Here is a 25,849-nt window from a genome sequence, read left to right as displayed (position 1 = left end):
CTGTTTTATCTCAGGAACCAGAGGGCCCCCAGAGTTTGGGGCACCAAGGATCAGATCAGAGGCACCTCCCGGTTCAGGTGGTATATAAAACAAATACCTCTCCCCCAAAAAAGAAGGAAATTAAATGTCAAAATAGCAGCGTAGTCTTCGGCTTTAACACTGTGATACACGTACAGACACACTAGGATACACACATCAACACACTACACTGATACACGTACAGACTAGGACACACACATCAACACACTGATACACGTACAGACACTAGGACACACACATCTACACACTGATACACGTACAGACTAGGACACACACATCAACACACTGATACACATACCGACACTAGGACACGCACATTAACACACTTATACACGTACAGACTAGGACACATACATTAACACACTGATACACACAGACTAATACACATAGACACACACATTAACACATTCATACACACACTGATGCATGTACAGACACACTAATACACACACATTGACACCCTGAAACATACAGACACACTAGGACTCGCACATTAACACACTGATACACGTACAGACACACTAGTACACACACATTAACACACTGATACACAAACACACACACACACACTGATACACGTACAGACACACTAGTAGATACACATTAATACACTGATATACACACACTGATACCCATACAGACACACTACAGTAGTACACACACAACTCACACTGAAACACAGACACACTGATATACGAACAGACACACTAGTACACACACATTAACACACTGATACACAAACACTGATACACGTGCAGACACTAGAACACACAAGCCTCACACATCAACATAATAATACATACACACTGATACACATACAGAGACAATAGTACACACACACACTCACACTGATACATTTCCAGACACACTAGTACACTCACGACTCGCACATTAACATACTGAGACACACACACTGATACATGTACAGACAGGCTAGTACACACAAGACTCACACTAGTACATGTACATGTGTACAGTACTCACAATTTGAACACACTGATAAACATACAGAGACACTAATACACACATGAACACACTGATACATGTACAGACACACTAGTATACACACATGAACACACTGATACATATGCAGACACACTAATACACACATGAACACACTGATACACGTACAGACACAGTCTAAACAGACACGTATAAACGCACATTAACACACTCATACGCACAGACACTTATACATGCACATTAACACACTCATACACAGACACTGTTAACTGCTATCTAACTCAAATATACACAATGCTATACACAGATCTGCACATGCACACACACACACACACACGTATACAGATACACACACATATATACTTGTCTATACACTGCTGTGTTTTGTGGGTCTGCGTTATTTTGGTTACATGGATGCTAAGTCCTTGACACTTGCTCAGTATATCGCCACATATTGTGTTTCCTTTGGAATTCAGTGATAATGCTTCCGTGGCATATACTGCATTATATCATTACACATAAGAGATTTCCCATAGGATGCTACTGCTCGCACCGTCTATTGCAATGTATCACAACACAGGAAATTTCCCACAGGATATACTGTAGTAGTAATGCTTCAACAGTATATCTCAATATATCACAACAGCAGATTTCCCTGGGGAATCAGTGACGATGAGTGTACAATATATATCGCAACATATCACGACACAGACGATATCACATTTAAAGCTTGCACGGTATACACTGTACAGCAATATATCACAACATCAGATTCAGTGATAATGCATATATCGCAATAAACCATGACATCTGAGATTCCCTGTGGGATTCCGTGGTAATGCACATACAGCATGTATCACAATATATCAGGACATCAGACATTTCTCATAGGGCGGTAATGTGTGCACAGATCGTCCCAATATATATCACTATAGCCCATTACGATTGCGACCCAGTTGATATATGTCGACACAGTATACACAATATGTCACAACAGGAAACAGATTTACTGTAGGACCTAACGGCAAATATCTGGAACGTACTGTCTGTGATTATGCAGATTAACATCAGAAATCAATACGTAACTCATCGGGAACGTAATTAATTACTTTGCATGCAAAGCTCGCCTAAACATACTCAAAAAAATACAACACCAGTACCTGCTAAGCTACCCACGTCTGTCCTTATTATTGACGGGTCAGGAGTTTACGCACTGTTAATAATGGAAATATGCTAATAGTTATTTTATTGCTAACTGTGCATTGCTCCTTGTACCGGTATGTTCGATCTTAGCAATATTTGTCCCCATAGAAAATTGTATGCCCCTTGTACTGCGAAGTGGAATACGCAGGCGTCATTATTTCAATATTATTTTGATAACCACAAACGCTGGGAAGTTTTGGTGAGGTCGGGCGTTTTTCACTGGTATCTATACTAATCCATACTAATAGTCCCAAGAGCTTACAATCAACAAGCCATGAATATTTCCCACGAATATAACCAGGTCTCAGGTTTTACCCTAATCCTTTAAATGAAATACTTCTAATAAATATATATATATATATATATATATATATATATATATATACACATCAATGTGCATATATATGTTCAATGTAACATCGCCGTAAGAAGAGATCACTGAATCTCGAAAGCTCGCACAAATAAAAGCATTTCGTTAGCCACAGATCGGTATCGTCTGTTCATTCTTGATTATTAAAGCTCGGCTAACACGGTACTGATACCTCTACATCTATATACTGTATATCTATCTTTGCTACGTCTGCTGGAAATGTTGTTTTCGTTTACACGAACCTCATATATATTGTCCCGCAATTGTTTATTAACAGCTAAGTTTAACTAAACCCAGTGTTATTATAACCAACGCGTCTGCAAACGTCATCGTCAATTTCTATTATCCTGATATTGCACGCGGGACGCGACATGTTTCGTGATCCCCTAAAACCACAAACCCAGGCAAAAAAAAAACCATAAGGGTCTACGTATCAAGGGAAAAGCGGAGACATTCAAAACAAACTGCCCAAGGTGTTTTCAAGAACAAAAATCCTATTGATTTCAATAGAATTGCTCCAATCTTGCCTTGATACATACACCCCGTAGTCCCATTAAAAGCTACTCTGTGAAAGAATGTAGCATTAGAAATACTGTACTAGCCACCTCCCACCCCCCAAAACAACATTACAAAGCCTTTCTGTTACTCCGTCCCACTAATTATTCTGGCAGACGTCCCAAATACAGCATTTCGAATATTTGTGCTCTTTCTGTCTGTTTTATACACAAGTTGGTGCCTCTTAACCCGCCCATACAGCAGTAAATCCTACATCCTGTGCTGTTACTCTGGGATTTGGAAGGTTGATCTGTTTTGGGGGTGAAGTACAATATCTGTTTAACCTCTTCAGAGACAGATTAAGATGTCATTTCCAGCACAATTAGTGCCGACATACATATTATTAAAATGGTTTACCAAATGCATAGGAAAAGCATTAATGGGATAAGCCATAGGAGCACAAGATGCGATTTCAGTGGGGCTTGTAGATTGTAAGTTCCTTGCCCCAGGAACCTCGTTACCTCTTGTATCCCAACCATAATGTAATGATTGATGTTATTGTCTCACTTTCCTTGTACTCCACCACTGCATAGGTTGGCACCATAGCAACAACCCCAAGCAACTGCCAAGTACTAGTGTCTGATAGTATTACCGTGTGCATCAGTGCTGTTTCTATTGGTAAATTAATGTTGCTATCACAATTCATGATGTACTTGAAAACGAGAGGTAATTCTCAATGGATTTTTCTCCACAGTAAAATATAAAATAAATAAATCAATAGGGTCGGTGTATCTGCAATCCCAAGACCCCAAGAAGAGATGGCAGCTTGCCCTATAAACCAGAGCAGGGTGTGTTCGCATACATTAAAGGTCTTATACCTCCGCCCCCCTCCTATCGGCCATTAAAAAAACCAAACACTACCCCTACCAACCCAAAACAAGGTGAACTATATCTCCACCGTATACTCTTACCAAATCTCCACCATATACGCTAACCAAATCTCCACCGTATACTCTAACCAAATCTCGACCGTATACTCTAACCAAATCTCCACCGTATACTCTAACCAAATCTCCACCGTATACTCTAACCAAATCTCCACCGTATACTCTAACCAAATCTCCACCGTATAATCTAACCAGATCTCCACCGTATACTCTAACCAGATCTCAACCGTATACTCTTCTAACCAAATCTCCACCGTATACTCTAACCAGATCTCCACACCGTATACTCTAACCAGATCTCCACACTGTATACTCTAACCAGATCTCCACCGTATACTCTAACCAGATCTCCACCGTATATCTCCACCGTATTTCTAACCAAATCTCCACCGTATACTCTAACCAGATCTCCACCGTATACTCTAACCAGATCTCCACCGTATACTCTTCTAACCAAATCTCCACCGTATACTCTAACCAGATCTCCACCGTATAATCTAACCAGATCTCCACCGTATACTCTTCTAACCAAATCTCCACCCAAATCTCCACCGTATACTCTAACCAGATCTCCTTTGCCAACATTAACACGTTCATCCTTTACATCCTCAATCCTCAATGTAGAATAAATGTCTTGAGTGCCTCCGGCTCCCAGGCATTGCAGGTTAATAACCAGGGTGACGGCTTTAGCTCTCCATAGATAAGGCAACTCCGATTTAATATATAAGTCCCCCCCAAACCCCCCCCCCCCTACCCAGGCAAACCGATCTCAATAGAGAGAATGCGAGATGTGGAATGTACAGGCACCGGGGGCCCTTATACAGTAACAATAAAAGGGGGTTTCTTTTATATAGGGGGTACTCACGGTCGTGCAGGGAAAGGTTTGCCCCGGTGAACCCAGCGAGAGACAGGAGCAGGATCGCGGCGAGATGCATGGCGGCGAAAAAAAAAACAAAAACACGACAACAACAAAAAAAAAAGCCCAAATTATCCTTCGCTTTTTAACGATGAAGTCTCTGGTTTTAGTTTCTGACGTGTCAGGGGGGGTGAGGGGGTGGGGAAATGCCACCTCTCCTGGGATTAAAACAGCCAAATCAGAAGAACATGCTCAGATAATTCCTCCAGGAGCAGCCCAGGCTGGGGTAACCCCTCTCTGGCTGGCAGGGTGAGTACCAGAGAGATGCTCTAACCAGTCTCAGGCAAGATATGATGCAGCAGTAGGGGAATTAAATAGAGCAGTAGGGATGGACCATAACACAAGCTGTGGGTGTGTAGGGGAGGTGAGGAGTGGATGGGAGAAGGGGGGAGAGGGGGGGATGCTTTGCATTCTTGCAGCTCTGCAGCCAGCCAGGGCTCTGCACACAGGCACATGCTGTGCTTCCCCAATCTGCCTCCCCTCTCTTTGTGTGCAGGTAATTGTGGTGCAGTCCGCATTGATCCCCTAGAGATGGGGAGGGGAGGGGAGAGAAGGGGGGGAAGGAAGAGGAGATGGGGGGGGGATGTTTTCTCTCTATGGGTGGAAAGTGGATCCGATGTAATGCAGGCTGCTGGAGAGGGGAGTGATGGTGCTGTAGCGGTTGTGAAGGCATTATATACATGTATTCCCTGCAGGGAAGACGGGTCATACATCATAGGGGGGGGGGGGGGGAGGGGGGGGGGACATACACGTGTATGCGATTCATATGGAATAACAGTTTGGGGGAATCATACACATGCATGTGCTTTCTATTCGGTATGGGGTCCTTATCACAGCTAGGGATCACTCATACACATCTATGTGCTTTCTATAGGGTACGGGGTCCTTATAACAGCTAGGGGTTATCAGACACATGTATGTGCTTTCTGTAGGATTCTTACAACAGCTAGGGGTCATTATACACATGCATGTGCTTTCTATAGGGGAGGGGGTTCTTATAACAACTATGGGTCACTCATACATACTGTATGCATGTCCAGTCTGCAGATTAGATAGAGAATATTTACAACAGCTAGGGGTCATTATACACATGCATGTACTCTCCATAGGTTTGAGGGTCTTTATAACAGCTATGGCTAATCTGCATTTAGTACTCGATACAGGTAGAAGTATATATATATATATATATACACACACACACACCACAATTATTAAGGTTATGGTGGGTAAAAAAAAAGTGACAAAAACCCTCCACAGTAGTTGCTATATATATATATATATAACTTTTCACTAAGGAACTTGTGCATTCAAAATGTTTCCTTCATAATGCTAAGGGAATTGTATTTCCGTTTGTTTGCCAGTTTTTAATTGTAAATAATGTCAGATAGCATAAATGCTTCCTTCATTTAACCCTTTAAGCACTTTCCCATATTTAACACTGTTTAGCCCTCAAGACAATAACACATATGGATTTAGTGTAGGTACCTGCTAAGGCTGCGTCCATACAGGGGCAGACCGTGCGCTGAGTGATCACATTGCCTAAAGGCAGTGATCGCGTCTATACGGCGGGCGGGAGGGGTGCGTGATGCGCGTGAAATCAGTCAAAACTGATTTCACGTGCGATAGGGTGGTCACGTGAGCGGTTCGCCCAATGAGGGCGAACCAGCTCCGTGACATCACTGGCTCACCCATAGACACGCCCACGGACGGCGCGCGTTCTAAGGCCAGGGAAAGCACACGGCTGCAGTGTCTATGGACGCAGCCTAAGACTGCGCTTATAGTGCTTTGCGACGGCGACGCGACGTCGCTCCAAAACAAATGTATTGCCGCCGTCGCGTGCGCTTATCGTAAGCGCAACGTGGCGGTGCGAAATTTGGTAGCCGGTTAAATTTGATTTTTCAGAGGCTGTCGCCACATGTGACAGCCTCTGAACCAATCAATGGCCAGGTCACTTGCGATGTCGCCGCAAAGCGAAATACAACTTTCTCGGGTGGCGACGGGTGACATCATCTGTCGCGTTGCCGTTGCACTCACTATAAGCGCGGCCTTAGGATCAAAATGTAGAAATTCACGAATAAATTGTAAACCCAATTTGGGATGAGCGCTGGGTTTCTCTATCCGTTTCCCATAAATGTGTAGCCATTTCCCCTTTCCGTAGTGGGATATTCCATAAGGCAGCGGTGCTCAACTCCAGTCCTCAAGTGCCCCCAACAGGTCAGGGTTTTTTTTAAGGGTATCCCTGCTTCAGCACAGGTGGCTCAATTAAGCCACCTGTGCTGAACCTGGGATATCCTTAAAACCTGACCTGTCAGGGGGTCTTGAGGACCGGAGTTAAGAACCCTGCCATGAGACACTGAAAAGTTATATAATGTTACTGATCTATTGCTTAATAAGGGGAGGTCTGGGCTCACCTCATTCTGTTCTGCTAAGTCATCATTCACATCGATATGTTTTTTATAGGGTAGAGGGTCCTTATAACAACTAGTTGTAGTCATACACATGTACTCTATGTGATACCTATAGGGTATAGGGTCTTTATAGCTTAAGGGAAATTATGTACATGCATGTGAAATACTGTAAAGGTGAGGTGAATCATTCAAATGTATGTTATGTAGGGGAGGGTGTCTATAGCGGAGGGGATCATGTACATGCATGTGATTCCTATAAGGGCACTTAGTTATAGTAGTGTACAGTAAGTGCACTCAGGTATAACAGTGTAAGTGCACTCAGATATAGCAGTATAAGCGCACTCTGGTATAACAGTGTAAGTGCAGTCAGATATACTGTAGCAGTATAAGCGCACTCAGATATAGGTGTGTAATGGCCCTCCGATATAACAGTGTAAGTGCACTCAGATAAGATGTATAAGCGCACTCATATTTCAGTGTAAGTGCACTTATATTGCAATGTAAGCGCACTCATATTGCAGTGTAAGGGCACTCATATTGCATTGTAAACGCACTTATATTGCAGTGTAAGCGCACTCATATTGTAATGTAAGCGCACTCATATTGCAATGTAAGCGCACTCATAGTGCAGTGTAAGCGCACTCAGATATAGTAGTGCAAATGCACTCAGATAAAACAGTGTAAGAGCACTCATATATAGTAGTTTAAGCGTACTCCGATAAAGCAGTATAAACGCACTCAGATATAGCAGAGTAAGTGCACTCGCATAAAGCAGTGTAAGTGCACTCACATAAAGCAGTGTAAGCGCACTCAGATATAGCAGTGTAAGAGCACTCAGATAGATAGGTATAAGCACACTCAGATATAGGAGTATACGTGCAAACCAATATAGTAGTGTAAGTGCACTCAGATATAACAGTGTAAGCGCACTCAAATATAGCAGTATAAGCGCATGCGGATATAGTAGTGTAAGTATATTCAGATATAGCCGCTTAAGTGCTCTGACATAAAGCCGTGTAAGCAAGCGCACCCAGATAAAGCAGTAGAAGCGCACTCAAGATACAGTAGTGAAGCGAACTCAGATATACTATAGGAGTATAAGAGCTCTCAGATAATCAGCACTCAGATATAGCAGTGTAAGAGCCCTCAGATAAAGCAGTATCAGTGCACTCAGATATAGCAGTGTAAGAGCACTCAGATAAAGCAGTATCAGCGCACTCAGATATAGCAGTGTCAGTGCACTTGGGCTGAGCACTGTAATACTGTAGCTTTGTTCTGGTGTAGGAGAGAGAGAGGGGAAAGCAGACGGATGGGATGGATCGCTTATACTGCTACGCAGCAAAAATAAACCCAGAGGGTGCAATGCAGGCTGCCACTACCCTGCCGAATTACCCAGAACTCTGTGCCAGGGCTACACCCTCTTCCCTGCCACCTGCCAACTCCTCTTAGCACAAGCTGCACAAGATCAGCTGCAAAGCATTCTGGGAGAATGGTCAACCTCGTATAGCTACCTCTCCTCCTGCATATATATTTACATGGCAGAGGGCAATGTAGGAGGGGCGAGGAGAAGATGTAACCCTGTACAGTAAAGGTTGTGGGGGTCACCTCTGTGGCTCATGTTTTGCAGCTCAGAGCAGTTGATACCCAAATCTGACACCTCTAATTATTTGTAATTAATTTATTAAAGTTAGTGTGTAAACATGTTGAGCTGAGACTTGTGAATTATGTCTTCTGGCTGCTCCCGATTGTCTGATGTCACTGTATGGTCAGCAAGAGTTTGCACAGGCAGAGACCCCCTGTACCTCCCCCTCCCCTTTTTGGCTCTCTGATACTGATAAAGGAAACACTTGATTGACACACACACCGCACACACCACATTCAGAGGCCCCTCAAAAATGCAATATGTAATTCATTTCCGAAGAGCCAAAAACAACCAAATCTTTGCTTTCGGCACATTTAGATCACCATAAGGACGCCAATTAGATTATTACATTATCTACAAAAGGTTGTTTCTTTATCTGACTGTGGGATTGCACCTTTATAAATAGAGGCCTGGAGGGGAACCATGATCTGGGAGGGGGTCACTTATCCAACCCCTATATTTAGTTGGTGTTGTCCATTTTGGTGAGTTAGGGTTAAGATAGACCAGGAAGCACGGGGGCAGGGTTTTACTATGGTACATAGGGGGGATGGTGACAGGAAGGAGTCCTCTTTACTCGGACGCCAGCGGATGATAGTATCACCATCAGAATGTCATCTCGGTGTTACAAGGAAGCTGCGTCCCCCCGGCATCTCAGGGTGCAGAGGAGGAGCAGTGAGTGTTGCCCCTGTTCATGGAGGCCCACCGCCGTGGCTTGTGTTCTGGCAGCAACTCTAGTACCATCTCCCACATCCCATCGGGCCGATCACGTGCCAGCAGTTGTGCAGAAATTGGTGGTCCTGCAGAGGACTCTAGCGGGGGCCGTTCCAGTAGGACGAGGTCCCGGTGGCCGAGCGCCTTAGCCTTGGCCACAGTGGGGAGGTCCCTAATCGAGGGAGGAGTGAGGCGCTGGAGCAGGATGGCAAAGGCCTTGGAGTAGTTGCAGGTCCTATTTTTGGGTGGACAGCAGCCAGAACGTTTCTTCATCAGAGAATGCGTCTCAGTGTTCTGCCAGCATGGTGGTTAGGCCTGTCTCAGATCCCTCTTCTACTATGATTTCACCTTCAGGGCTGCCACAGGGGCAATCAGGTCCTGGGGGTTTTATTAACGGGAGTGAGTCCAGTTTTCAGCATGTGGCGAGCTCTCCTCTTTGTTTTTGTTGCTAGTCTGCACAGATTGCTAACACAGCGGACACGAGCGCTGGTCGTCCAGAGGCCAGTGGTTCTGACACATTGGATCATCCAGAAAGCGGACGCTTGAGGCTGGCATACGTAATCATATGGATGGGTCAGGAGACATAATCACAAATTCACCAGCCACCCCACCAGCACCAGAAACAGGCACTGCGGGCTGAATTTCTCAGAGAATTTCTAAATAGAATTAAGTCTACCGGGGTTATCCAGGCAGCAGGTTGTGCAGGGCCGGCCCGTCCATTAGGCGAACCTAGGCAGTCGTCTAGGGCGCAAAGGTCCTAGGGGCGCATTAATAATAATCCCACACCTTGCAGCCCCGATAACTATGTCTGCCGCCCGTAGGCACTTGCCTGTGCCTGCCGCCCTGCTTCTCCTTCATAATCCAGCGTCAAATGACGCCGCGAACGTCAGCAACGTGACATTGCACGGCGCCTCGTTACCATGGTAACACGATGTCAATTGACGGCGTGCTGTCACGGTTGCCATGGCAACAAGATGCCGTGTGACGTCAGTTGTGACGTCCACGGCGTCATTTGACGCTCGATTTTGAAGAAGAAGCAGGGCGGCAGAACGGAGGCGACCGGCACAGGTAGGACAGAATACAACTGGGGCGCAAATTTTAAGTTTGACCTAGGGTGCATGAAACCCTTGCGCCGGCCCTGCAGGCAGACCCAACCCTAGTCGGCCTGAGCGGGCAGGGGTGAGCAGAGTCGTCCGTGGCAAGGCCAGTTTCTGGGGGTGGCTGGTGCGGCCGGGTGTCAAGTAGACATTCAGCCATCAGGCATTGTAGCATCTAATTGGGTTCTGAAGTCCTCCGACGTGTCAGCTCAGACAGGGTCTGAAAGATGAAAGGGTGAGGAAATGGGGGTTAATGGTGGTAGTTTCAAGAAAACCAATGTTTGTAATGTGGGGGATTCAGGTTTTGCATTTATCATCGACGTTAAAAGATAACATCTGGAAGGGCGAGCGCATCAATGTTTTGACTCCTTTCCCGAGTTACAAGAAGTTTGTAGATAGGCAGCTAAAGAAAGTCGAGTTTAAGAGTGAGGAAGGGGGTGAGAGAGGTTTCCCTAAGACCTTTTGGAACTGGTTCAAGGTTTTATCGATCTTAGCAAGTGTCTCAGGGAAAAAGGAGCTGCTAAAATGGCCAGCACGTAGCTACACATGATTAGGGGGCATGGCTTTCTTACGATGAGGCTTTCCGGCAAAGGGCCGAAGTTTATAAGACAGTCGAATGGGATTCCAAGGATAGGGACTGATGGCACCACAGAGGCTGTCCCCTGTTCTTACAGAGGCTGTTGGCTACCAGTACGCCGGGCTTTCAGCGGCTGGAAAGAAATGCGTTTGTTGGCTATACAATGAAGGCCAATGTAGGTGGGAACCCAACTGTAAATTCAGCTATGTGCGCCCCAATTGTGTTGGGTATCACTCGGCTCCACAATGCTTCCGAAGGTCAAAGGGGTTTGTGGCCAGAGAAGCAGGAGTTGAGGTTATGCCGCAGGGCAGTAATGATGAGGAAGGTCGCCATGTTGGCGGCATGGGATAGAACAGGAACCCAATAGAGAGGCTGCGGATATGATTTATAAAGGGTTTTTGGTTTCTGGATTCTGTTTGAGGATACGTTGGGTAGGGAATAATTTAAAGTCAGCTGATCAACAAGGGGGTGGTTCTGGTAAAGTTGTTTAAAACAACTAAATGGTTTTTTATTTAACTAAATCAGTTCTGTAGTATTAGATAATACCGTCTGCATTTTTTTTTAACTCCTCCATTTTTTATGATTTTTGTTTATGTACTGACCATCCCTTGGTTGCTACAGCAACCATTTAGAAAGTCATATCCACTTGCACTATTGAAACAGGCTCTGACACACAGCTTTTTGAGCTCTGCACTTTAACAACAAAGTATCACAAACATATCTGTTACTGTGTTCCAAACAGCAGACTGTCTATTACTCTGAAAGCTGTAATAATAATGCGTTGCACTTAGTAAGATAATGCACAAAGTTAGAAGGCAGACATCATTTCGTTAGGCACACAATCCGGATTTTGACACATTTATAACAGGAGCACCAAACGATTGCCAGCTTAGGTACGAATGTAGCATTGTACATTATCACATTTTCAATATAAAAGAAGAAGAAGAAAATGGGTGGGATGTAGAGTTGCTGCTTTAAGAAAGCCTCTTTAGGTACGATGGCGGGTTGTCCCTAAGAAGAAACCGGTGTCCTATCGCTTGATTCAGCCCTTGTCATTGCCGCAGCGGGACTCGGATAACGATGGGATAGATCCTCGGTTGTGCCGCGTGGCATACACATCATTTAATGATGCCGTTCGGGAGGGCATCTTTTTTGGCAAAGGCTGACGTGGAGTCGGCCTTCCGATTGCTTCCAGTTAATCCGGCGTGCTTCCATCTATTGGGGGTGTTGTTCTGACAGTCAGTTTGTCATTGACCCATGCTTACCTATGGGCTGCTCCATTTCTTGTTTTTATCATGACGTTATTAATTTGAGCATTTTAGGCGAGATGGCGTCTCCTCTGCTGAAATCCCTCTCCCGGCTTCCTATCAAATCCCGTATCACACACTCAATTCTCCTCCTCACTTTGAAAGCTTTACACCCTGCTTCTCCACCATACATCTCAGCCCTAATTTCTATCTAAGCACCATCCCGACACTTGCATTCTGTTCAAGGTGCATTGATACAATCCACACAATGATAAGTAATTAGTTGCCGATCGATCCGTTCTCCTGGGATCGATCGGCGAAGATTCGGCTCGGGGTTCACTAAATTACTGTCAGTGCAGCAGAAGAGGACCAAAGATGCAAAGTTCTGTGGAGAAGATCATGTGACCAGGCAGTCACTAGATACAATTGGTGCACAGCTAGAGAGAAGGCAGGGCTCAAAAAGGGGTGTGTCAGAGTCTGTTTCAGAAGAGGAAGGGGATGTGACTTTGTAAATGGTTGCTAAAGAAACAAAAAATGCTTGTTACGTTATAATACACTAAAAATGTCATTCAGAGTTGTTTAAAATAAAAAAAATACAAGTATTTTCTCATACTACAGAACTGATTTATTTTAAAAAAAACATGTAGGATTTTGCTTGGTCTGCAGCTTTAAATAGCCTTGTTATGACGGGCTCGTTTTCAGGGGTGCCAGATGGGTTCCTGTGGCATTGGTGTGGTTTTGTTGGTTGGGGAGGAGGTTTCGTGCCCTTGTTTTGCTGTTGACGTCCAGGTGTTCTCACAAAGGGAATAATCTCAGGTATATTTCCTGATCCGGTCAGCAAGGCGCGTCACGAGTTGCAGTTGGTTCTGGGCTCTCAATATAGCAATGGGCAGCCTGGAAAGGTTTCATGCTATGTTTGCCTGGATAAACATTATAGTGGTAATTATAAATAAACATTTAACTCCAGCACTGTTGTTGTGTGTGTACGGCAGTGTTGGGGGAGGGATATGGGGCATCCTTTGGCCATGCAGAAACTAACAAAGATCCACTTTAGTTTTAACAAAAGACTGTACCTTTGTGCTTTATAGCAGGGGCTCTCGACTCCAGTCCTCAAGACCCCCCAACAGTTCAGGTTTTCAGGATATCCCAGCTTCAGCACAGGTGGCTCAATCAGTCTACGACTGAGCCACCCAGTGGCTGATTGCCCAATAGGCCCAGGCGGAAAAATTTGGGGGGCGGAAAAAATGTCCGCCCCCATATAAAGATGCCGCACTCAGACATGTGGTGGCCGCCTCCTTGCTGCCGCCCTCCTCCTTCCGAATTGTCCACGGACGCCGCGGATGTCACTAACGCAACATGGCACGGCCTCGCTGCCATGGCAACGTGCCGGCGCGCCATCAAATGGCGTCATGGCACTGCATTACCACGGCAACGCGACGCCACGTGATGTCACGTTGGTGACAATCCGCGACGTCAATTTCCACTGCGATTCGGAAGGAGAAGGAGGCGGCCGCCACAGGTTAGTGCCAGGAGGAGGTGGATCTTGAAATCCTCCCCTAGAGCCACCTGTGCTGAAGCTGGGATATCCTGAAAATCTGATCTGCTGCTGGGGGGTCTTGAGGAATAGAGTTGAGCACCCCTGCTTTATAGCATGCTGTAAATGTTGTATAATTCTTTCCAATTCTATTCTATCCCCAATATTTCTATCCCCAATATTTAATTATATATATATGTCTTATATATATGTTTTAAACAGGTCTGCAACCCAGCCCTTCACCATTATCACCTAGCATACAGTGCTTCCACTGCAGCAAGGGATTCTGGGAAATGACATGCAAATGAGCACACCGTGACACCTTTTGCCTGAAATCCATTTTCACATGGAACCCTTATAAGCTAATGCTCGCTGTTAACACAGCTTTTAAGCACTGCATGGGAATCAGATGCAAAGCCAGAGAAACCACTCACAGACATGTTGCAATCTATATGGGTCTCATCAGTGCCATTTTCAAGTCAGTAGGGTTTACCATACACATTTGAAGTTATGGTGGGTGAAAAAGGCAACAAGAAACCTCCACCGTATTATATATCATATAGCCAATAAAAAGATCACTTGTGAGCACATTCACATGTCTTAGGCATGTGATATATAATATATATATATACAGTATTAAGCCACACAGGTTTCGATTTTCTTGCAACTACTTTCAATAACCCAGCAGCACAGGGCATCTTCGGGGAGGCTGCAAGTGAGTAGATACTCAGCATCACTGCACGGTGCAGCCTGTCTTCCTCCCAAGGGAGAATATCACTGATAATACTGTAGTGTCAGCAGAATGAGAAATCTTATCGCAACGGACTTTCCACATTAATCGCTTCGCTGCCAGTGGAACGGATTTCCTTAGGAAGATTTCATTTATTTGTATCTCGTGGAAAATGAATGAATCATAATTACTCTGCACACAGAGAATAGAAGAAAGAGAGCAATTTACCTGTGGTTTCGAGGACTGACAAACAATAAAAGTATACACATGATTTAAAAATACTTGTCAGCTTTTAATAAAAGTGCCAGTCGGCTCCATTGAAGCTATTATCATCGGCAGTACCCTAATGATGTACCGAGTGCACCAGAGGTCCTATTAATATACCAGGTACACCATGGGACAATTTTCTAGAGGATTATCGGGCTAAATGCGGGGGTGGTGGCGGTGATGTGATCACTGCAAATGCCGGACGTCCAGTGAAAAAGGTGAAACATGGCACTGAAAAAGGTCAAATGTGGTACTGTCCTTGGGTCACTCCAATCCTAGGAGGGACTGACCCTTGCTGGATGCTTAGGGATACCAAATGTCTAGAGTCCTCTTTTTGGGGCCCTCAGGTAATCTTCTTGGACAGGGATCATCAGGAGGGTCGCAGAGAGAAGCTGGCACCACGGGAGCCAGAGTTCCAATCTACCTGGCCAGCATTGTCCGGACCCGCTGTGCTTCTGGGTAGTGGATGCTGCATATTAGCCAATCACCGGTGAGATTAAGAAAACACGCCCCGGAATGCAGCCGTTAGTACCGCACCGTAGGATAGGGCGTGTTTCGTAACCTCATATGCAATCTCCATTTCCCCTACTGCTAATCTCCGGGGTTTTCTTCCCCTGGACCCTTCCACTAATCTTCAGGTCTCTGCCATTGGCAGGTTCAATCCCACGCGGCAGGACATATAACGTTTTATAAGTTAATGACACATGTAATGTCTAATGGGTCTCTGAATGGGGTAGTGTTAGTCAATTAGGTGGAGGTGGGGCGGTTACCCTTAACCCCCCTGTCCTTATCCGAGAGCCAATAAAGATAAGGGGGAGGCAAGGTTTTTGCCTGTGCAAACTCTTGTAGGACATGCAACGATATTAGGCCATGATTATACCAAAAAACACTTGTGGTGTCGCCCGGAGCGATGCCGCGCAGCGCCAAAACAAATAGTATGCATCACCGCAAAGCGACTGTCGCGCCTCTTGTTACTACAATGCGGGCGACAGTTGAAAAGTTTTCCAAATTTGTTTTCTGGTTGCAACGGCCGCGTCACGTGACGCAGCCGTCCAATCAAAGAACAGATTTCAGCCTTGTCTCCCCTGCAGTCCTGCGCGCAGAAGAATGCGCTTGTGCACGTGTCGCTCTGCGACGTCACAGATGCACGCACATTGCACTGCATCTGTATAATCGCAGCCTCAGGCTTTGCCTATGGTGACGGCGACACGATGGGTGACGTCACCCGTCGCCACCGGCGAAAGTTATGTTTCGCTGGTTGGCGGCACCGCGGGATTCCCGCAATTTTATTTGTTCAAGGGCCGTCACGTGACGGCCCTTGAAAAATCAAATTTTGCCGGCGGCGGGTTTTGGCGGTGTCGCCGTCGCTCCGTCGCTTGTCGCCGTCGCGTGCACTATAAGCGCACACGGCGGCGGCAATGCTTTTGCTTTCGGGCGAATTCGCATCGCCGGCACTATAAGCGCAGCCTTAGGCAAAATGGAGCAGCCAGTGGAGATCAAACCGCTCCCAAGTCTCAGCGCACCGCGAGTACAAACTGACTTTAACAAACGATCGAAAAATACGTATAGGTGTCAGATTTGGGTAAATAGGGAATCAATCACCCGATGTGACCCCTTAAACACGTCACTGCTGTTAGTACTTTGGCCATACAAGGGTTGTCCCTTTAATCTGAATATACTGTATGGGACTGCACCTGCAGTTAACAGGACAGCAGCGTAATAAAATCCCTGGATCACACTGTCCCTCTGCACTTGCAGTCAGCTCCATGACTCAGTGTCTGGAGCATTCCACGGGCGTCTCCTTTCCTCTGCAGATAAAACATTACGGGATGCAGAGCGGGGAATACGAGCGTATTCTAGGGCTAACGCGCTGACGTATACAGGGCAGCCGACAGTATCCCCAGGGCACACGATTGAACTTTTGACCTGGGCCACGGGGGGGGGGGGGGTGTTAAGTGCCCCAAATTTGTTGAACGTGGAGGGGGAAGAGTTGGGACCCTACATTTGTTAAATAAAGGGGGGGCTATTCTGTACCCTAAATAATTTGCTGATTTGGGGGATGAGGGAGGTGAGGTTTGGGACTCATGTTGTGGGGGCTGAGGCAGGCATTCTGCAAAGCCCCGTGGACACCTGTCCCATCACCCCTCCCCCCCTGTCATCGGCACTGCACGTGTATATTGGGATAGCAGCTGACCCCTTTATACACCGCTGCACCCTCATATAGCAGCTGCCTAGCTGCTGTCTATATACAGTTTAACCCTTTTAAAATGCCGTGTTAAATGGGATGTAGCTTAAATTTAGAGGAATTAAATTGTAAATGGGAGAATGAATGATCTATTAACAATACCGAATAGCACCCACTTCTCCTTCACACTCTCCTCTCTCTTGGTGTTAAGAATAAAGCCCTCTCCTGACTTTCTTCCGTCCTCTCTCAACGTTGCTTTAGCGTATCTGTTGCTATCTCCTCTTCTTCCTTTGTTGATCTATCGGTTCTATAAGGCCTGTATACAGATAACATGCAACTATATCAACACCGAGCCTCACACCTGTAGTACTGTCCCAGGTGGTCTCCAACGGTCTGACCCCAATCTCATCCTGGATGGCAGCTAGGCACCTTAAGCTCAATATGGCAAAGACTGAGCTGTTCATAGTGCCACCTAAATTCTGCCCCATTTAACCCTTTTCTCTGTTTCTTTACTTCTCAAATGTTAATACATGCCCTCATTCTCTCCCATCTGGACTACTGCAACCTTCACCTTACTGGCCCTCTCTTGCATCTTTCTACCGTTCAATCTATTAAAAATGCTGCTGCGATGTTAACCTCACTCTTCTCTCTATCCGTCTCTGCTTCTCTCTGTGGGCTTCCTATAAAACTCTGCATTCACTACACTATTCTTCTCTCTCTCAAGGCCCCCACTCCTCTGCACCTCCTTATAGCTCAACTTTAATCTCCCGCAATACTCCTACTCACTCTATGCTCTGCTCAGGCCTGTCTGTTCTCTACCCCCCTTGTCACTACAGCTCTCTCACGCCTGCAACCCTTCTCAAATACTGCACTCAACTCAGGAACTCCCTCCCTCTCCACTAAAAACCGTCCCTCTCTAACTTCAACACCCATCTGAAAACTCACCCATTCAACAAAGTGTCGAGTCCTGGTCCTGGAAGACCACTACTCACTAAACGACATTATGCTGTTATACACACTTTCTAGGGTCGGCCTTAGGGCAAGGCGGTTGCCTTGAGTTCCGCACCTTCAGGGAACCCCACGCTCCCTCCTCTCCTTTCTCCTGTTGACACCGTGATCCAAATTCCGTCCCAACAGGAGAGGGGAGAGCTTGAGGAGGAAGCTGGGGAGTCCTTGAAGCGGAGCCCGACCGCAGCTCAGCCCAAGTTAGGGAGGGTGGAAGTGTGTGTAGCTGGGGGAAGGGGGAGGTGTATGTAGCTGGGGGAGGAAGGTCTTACCTTATGCGGAGCGGCCGTTTGTTGTCATGGCGATGCGCCACGTTTCCACAACACTGTTACACCGTGACGTCATGGTGATGTGCCGTGTTGCCATGACAACGCAACATTGTTATGCCGGGACGTCATGGCGATGTGCTGCGTTGCCATGACAATGCAACGTCGTTGCGCCATGACGTGATTACGCTGCAGGAGGAGGGGCCCCGCCAAACGTAAGTGACACATTAACTTCTATCATTTATCTTCTTGCTTCCCCCCATACTATTAAATTGTGAGCTTTTTGGGACAGGGGCTCCCAGTGTTACAGTTATGTCTTAATGCACTTCTCCCATCTGCATTATTATCGTCTCTGCAATGTAATTGTTTTGTAATGTTGTAAACTTGGTAAAGAGCTGTGTATTTAGTTGGCGCAATTAAAATATGCCTCCATACATAGCCACATTTATGTGAAAACAACCAGTGAAGGCTGGGTAATTAATGGAAACATATTAGCATAATGCCCCTTTTTCTAGGTCATATTTAAGATGGCTCTCTCCGTGACGTTTTCTCTTCCGCCCCACACAAACACATACGTATTATTTTATACAGTGCTCTTGCAACCATTACTAAAAATTCAAATAATTATGGATTTACTGTATAAAAACAAAACAACAAAAAATTCAGAGATTTTATTAAAACAATATATCCCAGTATTCAGTGGGCGCCCATTATGGGCTCTGTGCAATATGGTGAGAAGAACACAAACGCTCAGTCAATGACACATCCATATCCATGCAAGGGAAGCGGTTATTGGATTCAGCACACACTTTGTTTTGGAACCATACAATGGGGTATTCAGCAGTATACAGGACCATCTCCCTTACCAGTCGTAACACATGTTCCCCCGCGCATCCCATCACTCCACGTAGACCGCAAATCGCGGCTTCTTCCCCTGCATGCGCCGCCAGGCGCTCAGACGCACGCACCGCCATAGCCACTGGGGCTGCAGCCCTAGGCGTTACATGAGTGATGCTAAGCTAACATAGCTACATAGCAGTTACATAGCTACACAGTAGTTACATAGTTACATAGTAGATGAGGTTGAAAAAAGACGTGCATCCATCAATATAAACCTATGCTAAATTTAGACGACAGATACTTTATCCTATATCTATACTTACTTATTGATCCAGAGGAAGGCAAACAGAAAACCCCAGAGTCATATCATCCAATGATATCTCATAAGGGGAAAAATAAATTCCTTTCCGACTCCAAGAATAGGCAATCGGATTAATCCCTAGATCAGCATCCTTCCCATATTTACTTATTTGGTATATCCGTGTATACCTTCCCTTTCTAAAATGATGGCCAACCTTTTTTTGAACAAATCTATTGTATCTGCCATCACAGTCTCCATGGCTAATGAATTCCACATTTTAACTGCCCTTACTGTACTGAAATGCAAGGCAGTGTTAATTTAACATGGCGTTAAGGCTATGCTAACGAGATTGCAAATAATTAGCTTAGTGTTAACCTCAAGGAACACTATTGTTACTGATTTTGATCACATGACGTGGAGCCCGGATTTAACAGCTCTGCGGATTTGGGCCTGGATATTTCAAACGCTTAAATCTCCTGAACCAAGCGTCGGATTTTTTAAAATAAAGACAGCATTGGAAAGGGCAAAAAAAAAAGGATTTCTTCAGGTGAGGGGAAAAAAATAAAATTAGATCAACGCGGACGTCTGCTTTACCTTTAATATACAGCAAATAGGACTTTACATTTTGTAAATATTGGGTATTAACCTCATAAATCAGCCATGTTTTAGGTGCATATACTGCGTCGTGCGTTCAACCACCTCGGATGAATTATCCCACTAAGTGTGTATTGCAGACATGAATACTCTTCCCTTGTGTGATGTACTGTATGCAGCACTTAGCAGTAATGTGCAGTGTAGGAGGATGTGGGTGGCAGAAAGCAGGTATAAGAACAGTACACATTAAATATTCACACAAGGGCCAATCTGTCCCACGGAGCTTGCAATCTGAATGGAGAGCTCCAGGCGTTAGGAGACAGGTCGAGGAAAGGAACTCTTCCAAATATATACTGTATGTCTTAGACCTGGGGTGGCCCACTCTAGTCCTCAAGGGCCACCAACAGGATATCCCAGCTTCAGCACAGGTGGCTCAATGACTGAGCCACCTGTGCTGAAGCAGGGATATCCTCACAACCTGACGTGGTGGTGGCCCTTGAAGACGGGAGTTGGCCGCCCCTGTCTCAGACTGTTTCCATCAGCGTGTAGTAATAATGGAATTGAGATATAATGACAGAGAGAAGGGGAATAAGTGACAGGCAACAGAGACAAAGAGGACCTCCAATGTTCTAGTGAGGGGTGGGAACTTCCACTGGCATTTTGATTGTAGTTCTACATCATTTTTGGGGTCTGAGTTTTTGGTTTTGTCTGTGAAAAAAAATATGTGAAAAACTCAAAAGAATTGTTTTTTTTTTACTTGTTTTGGAAATGTGAACTTTGTGCATAAAGTACTTCCGTTCGTGCACCCAAAATGTCACCCAGATCAAAACGAACCCAAGGGTGAGCCTCTCGCGAGTTTAGGCGTGTACTGTAGGTTGCTCAGCTTTGGAAATGTGCTTGACTCGGACATCCGAACAAACGCCGAAATAGACGATGTTCGTATTTCGGACCCACATAACCTGCCCATCCTTGGCTATAAGGAGAGGTTTTCGTTAACCGCTTCAGTGCAAGGGCCCTGTGAAAAAGGAATCACAACAGCGTGTTACAGCAGCAGTCCAAACTGATGGTTCCCCCCCCCCCCTTTAATATACGCATTAATACAATCCACACAATGATAAGTAATTCGCTAAGTTTCCGATTAATCCGTTCTCCTGTGATCGATCGGCGATGATTCGGCTCGGGGGGTTCACTAAATGGCAGTACAGCAGAAGAGGACCAAAGATTCAAAGTTCTGTGTGGAAGATCTTGTGACCAGGCAGTCATTGGATACAATTGGTGCACTGCTAGAGAGAGGGCAGGGCTCAAAATGGGGTGGCCAGAGCCTGTTTCAGAAGAGGAAGGGAATGTGACTTTGTAAATGGTTGCTATAGAAAAAAAATTGCTTGTTACATTATACTGTAATACATTAAAAATGTAATTAAGAATTTTTTAAAAAGTATTTTCTTATAGTTCAGAACTGATTTATTTATTGAGCGATAGCCCGGGCGCCCGCGCTCTTTGGCGACCCACGCTCTTGGGGGGCCCACTCTCCCTCCCCCCCCCCCCGTGGAGACAGGCGGGGGGAGATGGTATGCGGCGACGGGCCCCGGCAAACAGTAGCCGGTAGAGGAATCAGCAAGCCAGGGGATGAGCGTCCTCTAGCCGCCTGACCTGGAAGTCTTTATAACTTCCTAACTTCCGGTGTCTGCTGCCACAGCTCCTCTGCCGGCTGCTCCTCTGATCATCTCCTCCCGCCCGCCAAAGTTAGGCATGGGAGAGAGAGCTGGGGTGAAGAGAGAGAGAGCTGAGGGGAAGAGAGAGCTGAGAAGAGAGGGAGCTGAGAAGAGAGATAGAGCTGGTGAGGGGGAGCTGATAATGATGAGGGGGAAGAGCTGGTGAGGGGGAGCTGATAATGATGAGGGGGAAGAGCTGGTGAGGGGGAGCTGATAATGATGAGGGGGAAGAGCTGGTGAGGGGGAGCTGATAATGATGAGGGGGAAGAGCTGGTGAGGGGGAGCTGATGATGAGGAGAGGGGGAAAAGCTGGTGAGGGGGAGCTGATGATGAGGGGGGTGAGCTGGTGTGGGGGAGCTGATGATGATGAAGAGTGGGGAGAGCTCATGAGGGGGACTGACGAGGATGAGGGGGGGAGAGCTGGTGAGGATGAGAAGGGGGTACTGGTGAGGGGGAGCTGACAATAATGAAGAGGGGGAGAGCTGGTGAGGGGGACTGATGAGGATGAGGGGGGGCGAACTGGTGAGGGGGAACTGATGAGGATGAGAGGGGAGAGCTGGTGAGGGGGAGCTGATGATGATGGGGGGGGGGAGCTGGTGAGGGGGAGCTGATGATGATGCGGGGGAGCTGGTGAGGGGGAGCTGATGATGATGGGGGAGAGCTGGTGAGGAGGAGCTGATGATGGGGGGGAGCTGGTGAGGGGGAGCTGATGATGATGGGGGGGGAGCTGGTGAGGGGGAGCTGATGATGATGGGGGGAGAGCTGGTGAAGGGGAACTGTTGATTAGAGAGAGGATCAGGGAGAGGAAATGGGAGGGAGAAAAAAAAACTACAGTCAGTATTAATATTAATGGAGCCCTGAATTATTTTTTGCCCGGGGGCTCGCCCATGTCTATCTTCGCCACCGGCTTGGTCTGCAGCTTTAATGCCTAGTTCAATTAGGGACCATGTTACTCTGTGTATTGGGAAGGAGCGCACTCTACTTACTCTAGATGAGGAGAATTAGGGGGAGCACTTTCTGATGAGATGGGGAGAATTAGGAGGGTGCAGTCCTGTCTCAGCTGTGGAAGCAACAACAAAAATTGCTTTGTGAGTACTTAAGGTGCTAAATGACACAATGGGAATCACTTTAGAAGCAATAATATGAACTGGAGAAGTTAATGCGTTATCCTCTAGTGCGGAAACTCTCCGAGCGACGGAGAGAGAGACAGAGAGAGAGACACATAAAGAGGGAGACTGTTGTAGAGAGAAATTAGGAGAGTGCTATACAGAGAGATGAGACAATCATGAGGAGGGAAAGAGAGAGGCTGTTGTAAAGATCAAGAGGGAGACTGCCAGAGAGGGATTAGGAGTGTCATACAGAGAGAGGTGAGACTGACATGAAGAGGGATAAAGAGACTGCCATAGAGGGAAAGTCCAACATAAAGAGGGAGAGAGAGTATGCCTGACATACAGAGGGAAAAAGAGACTGAAACAGAGGGAAAGAGAGACTGACACACAGGGGGAGAGACAGACTGCCATACAGAGGGGGAGAGAGACTGCCATATAGAGGGAGAGAGAGAAAGAGAGACTGCCATACAGAGAAAGACTGAGAGATGGAAAGATAGAGTAAGAGAGTAAAGAGAAAAAAAATATGGAAGACAGCGCACACAGAGAAAAAAAAAGAGCGACTGATCAGGAACAATTCACAGCTGCCAGCGATCGGGCTCCAATTCCCCCAAACAGCAGCACTCCGCTGTTATAGAGAGAGCTGTTAGGTTAATAAAACCGTTTATCCAATCAAAGACAAACTGCTTCCCTACACAGCACAACTACTCTCGGGGAGAGCAAGAGAAAGGCAGAGAGAGGCGCTCTAAACAGGCTATTACTGCAGCTCCGTCATTAGGAGCAGAGTGTCCACGGGCCCGAGACAGAACAGGCCTCTCATCTCTCCCTGCATCAGCTGTAAACACGCAGTGCTACTGAGCGCCTTCCGCACCCTCTATCTGCTCCGAGACGACTGAAGATACCCTTTGCTGACGGGGAACATCCACACCCCCATCTCAGGGGCGGCCAACTCCGGTCCTCAAGGGCCACCAACAGGTCTAGTTTCCAGGATATCCCTGCTTCAGCACAGATGGCTCAATCAGTGGCTCAGTCTTCGAATGCACCAGCTGTGCCGGAGCAGGGATATCCTGAAAACCTGAGCTGCTGTTGGTCCTTGATGGCTGGAGTTGGTCACTCCTGCTCTTTCTGGTCCTAGACGAATGAAGATGAGCAGGGCAGGGGTTAACCCTTTGCTGACGCTGACTACTTTGACTTTAAATATAGACTTTCGGGACAGACTCTTTAAGGACCGGCACGGATTAGCACACCCCATCCGACGTTAAAATTTGTTGACTTTTGGGGGAAATTGATTACTAATTAAATGTCTTGTCTGAATGAGGAGGTGGTTTCTTTGCTCTTTTCCCAAACCTGTCCTTTTTTAGAGAGCCTATAAAGATGAAGGGAGGAGGGTTCTGCTTGTGCAAACTCGTGTTAATCACACTGAGATCAGACACAGGGAGCAGCCAGAGGAAATCACCCCCTTCCAAATCTCAGCTCCCTGTGTTTATACATTAACTTTCAAGAGGCAATCCAAGCAGTGTTTTTAAAAAAAAATCCTTTTTTTTTCGTTTTAATATACACAGCCTCTGATTACCTTAATTGAAAATGAATTACCTAAGCTGCCGATCGATTCGTTCCCCCGTAATCAATCAGCAAAGATCCTGCTTCCCAGGGTTCACTAAATGGCCGCCTTTCAGTTTCAATCAATCTTTCAGTCACTGTAACTCAGCAGCTACAATGTATCCTTATATTACTAAGGTATTATCTATTACAGTTTGCAGCTCAAACCGCTGGGCACATTAGCAACAAATGATCACAAACAGGAAAGTGTTGCAAAGATCTTGCACTGCTGGGGAGGTGTGCTAAAGCTGGCTATAGAAATCAAAGGATGCTCAGTGTGTTAAAACCCATTAAAAATAGCATTAAGAGTTGAATTAAAAGGAAAAAAATGTAGTATTATCTAAGGCTACAGAACTGATCTATTTAAAAACAACAAGAAAACACAAGTCGGATATTGCATGGATTGCTCAAATGATTTAACAATACTTTTATGTGTCATATTTGGGTAAACAAGTTGTCAATCACCTTAAACAAATCACTGGCAGCAGCGCACTTTGGTCCTGGGCGGGAGTGACCGTTTCAGCCACGGTGACCCCTGGACGGGACCTGTATTCTTCAGTGGAGTCTCAGTGATGAACAATCCCTGGATTTCATTCCTTGGCGGTCTCTGCATTATAACCGCCACAAAGCGTTAGCCACGAGAACGAGGCGGTGTGAACAGGGGTGGGAACACATCAGCCGGTGGCTTAGTGCCGGTACAGATCTGAAGATAAGTGCTTTCTGGTATGGTGACCTCTGGCCCTGTCTCGGGCACTCACACAGATGCCTATTATTCCCAGGCGCACACAGGCTGCTGTCTGACAGCTTCTCTTTGTTTCCAGGCCTGTCAGCAGCTCCTGACAGTAAGAGGCCTCACAGTAGTACAGAGGGGGAGAGGTGTTCCCAGGCAGGCCCTGCGCTGACCACGCGCTTTTTGGTTGCCCCGGGGTGTGCTAAAGCCACAGGCCCTTTGAACAACATGTACTGAAGCTGGGTAAAGCGCTCAGCCACATAACGCCTTTCCTACTGCTTTTAACTGTTGGCTCATCATTTAAGGGTTTAATCTCGGTACTGCCAGAGGTGCTGCAATATCTAGCTGCCATCTATTTAATATCT

The 25,849-nt window shown here is 46.2% G+C and overlaps 1 protein-coding gene and 1 long non-coding RNA gene across 4 annotated transcripts in view; both read right to left on the bottom strand.

The window, feature by feature from the left end:
* Window positions 1–5,351, bottom strand: part of CADM3 (cell adhesion molecule 3) — a 181,235-nt gene extending 175,884 nt beyond the window's left edge. The window contains exon 1 of one of the 3 annotated variants that reach the window (XM_075607536.1): window positions 4,883–5,351. In XM_075607536.1, the coding sequence (XP_075463651.1) occupies window positions 4,883–4,952 (70 nt within the window). In that variant the 5' untranslated portion in view covers window positions 4,953–5,351. The remainder of the gene's footprint in view (window positions 1–4,882) is intronic. The other 2 variants (XM_075607535.1, XM_075607534.1) reach the window with 2 other exon arrangements.
* A 14,668-nt stretch (window positions 5,352–20,019) lies between these two features.
* On the bottom strand, window positions 20,020–25,600 carry LOC142498904 (uncharacterized). The gene is made up of 3 exons (XR_012802582.1): window positions 25,220–25,600; window positions 23,036–23,109; window positions 20,020–21,352 (listed from the first exon to the last, which is right to left on the bottom strand). It is a non-coding gene; the product is annotated as an uncharacterized LOC142498904 (long non-coding RNA).
* Window positions 25,601–25,849: the final 249 nt, after the last annotated feature.

The sequence above is a fragment of the Ascaphus truei genome, chromosome 7, assembly GCF_040206685.1.
Source record: "Ascaphus truei isolate aAscTru1 chromosome 7, aAscTru1.hap1, whole genome shotgun sequence".
NCBI lineage: Eukaryota > Metazoa > Chordata > Amphibia > Anura > Ascaphidae > Ascaphus > Ascaphus truei.
Note: the sequence above shows the minus strand (reverse complement) of the source record. Positions and strands in the feature narration are given on the sequence as shown.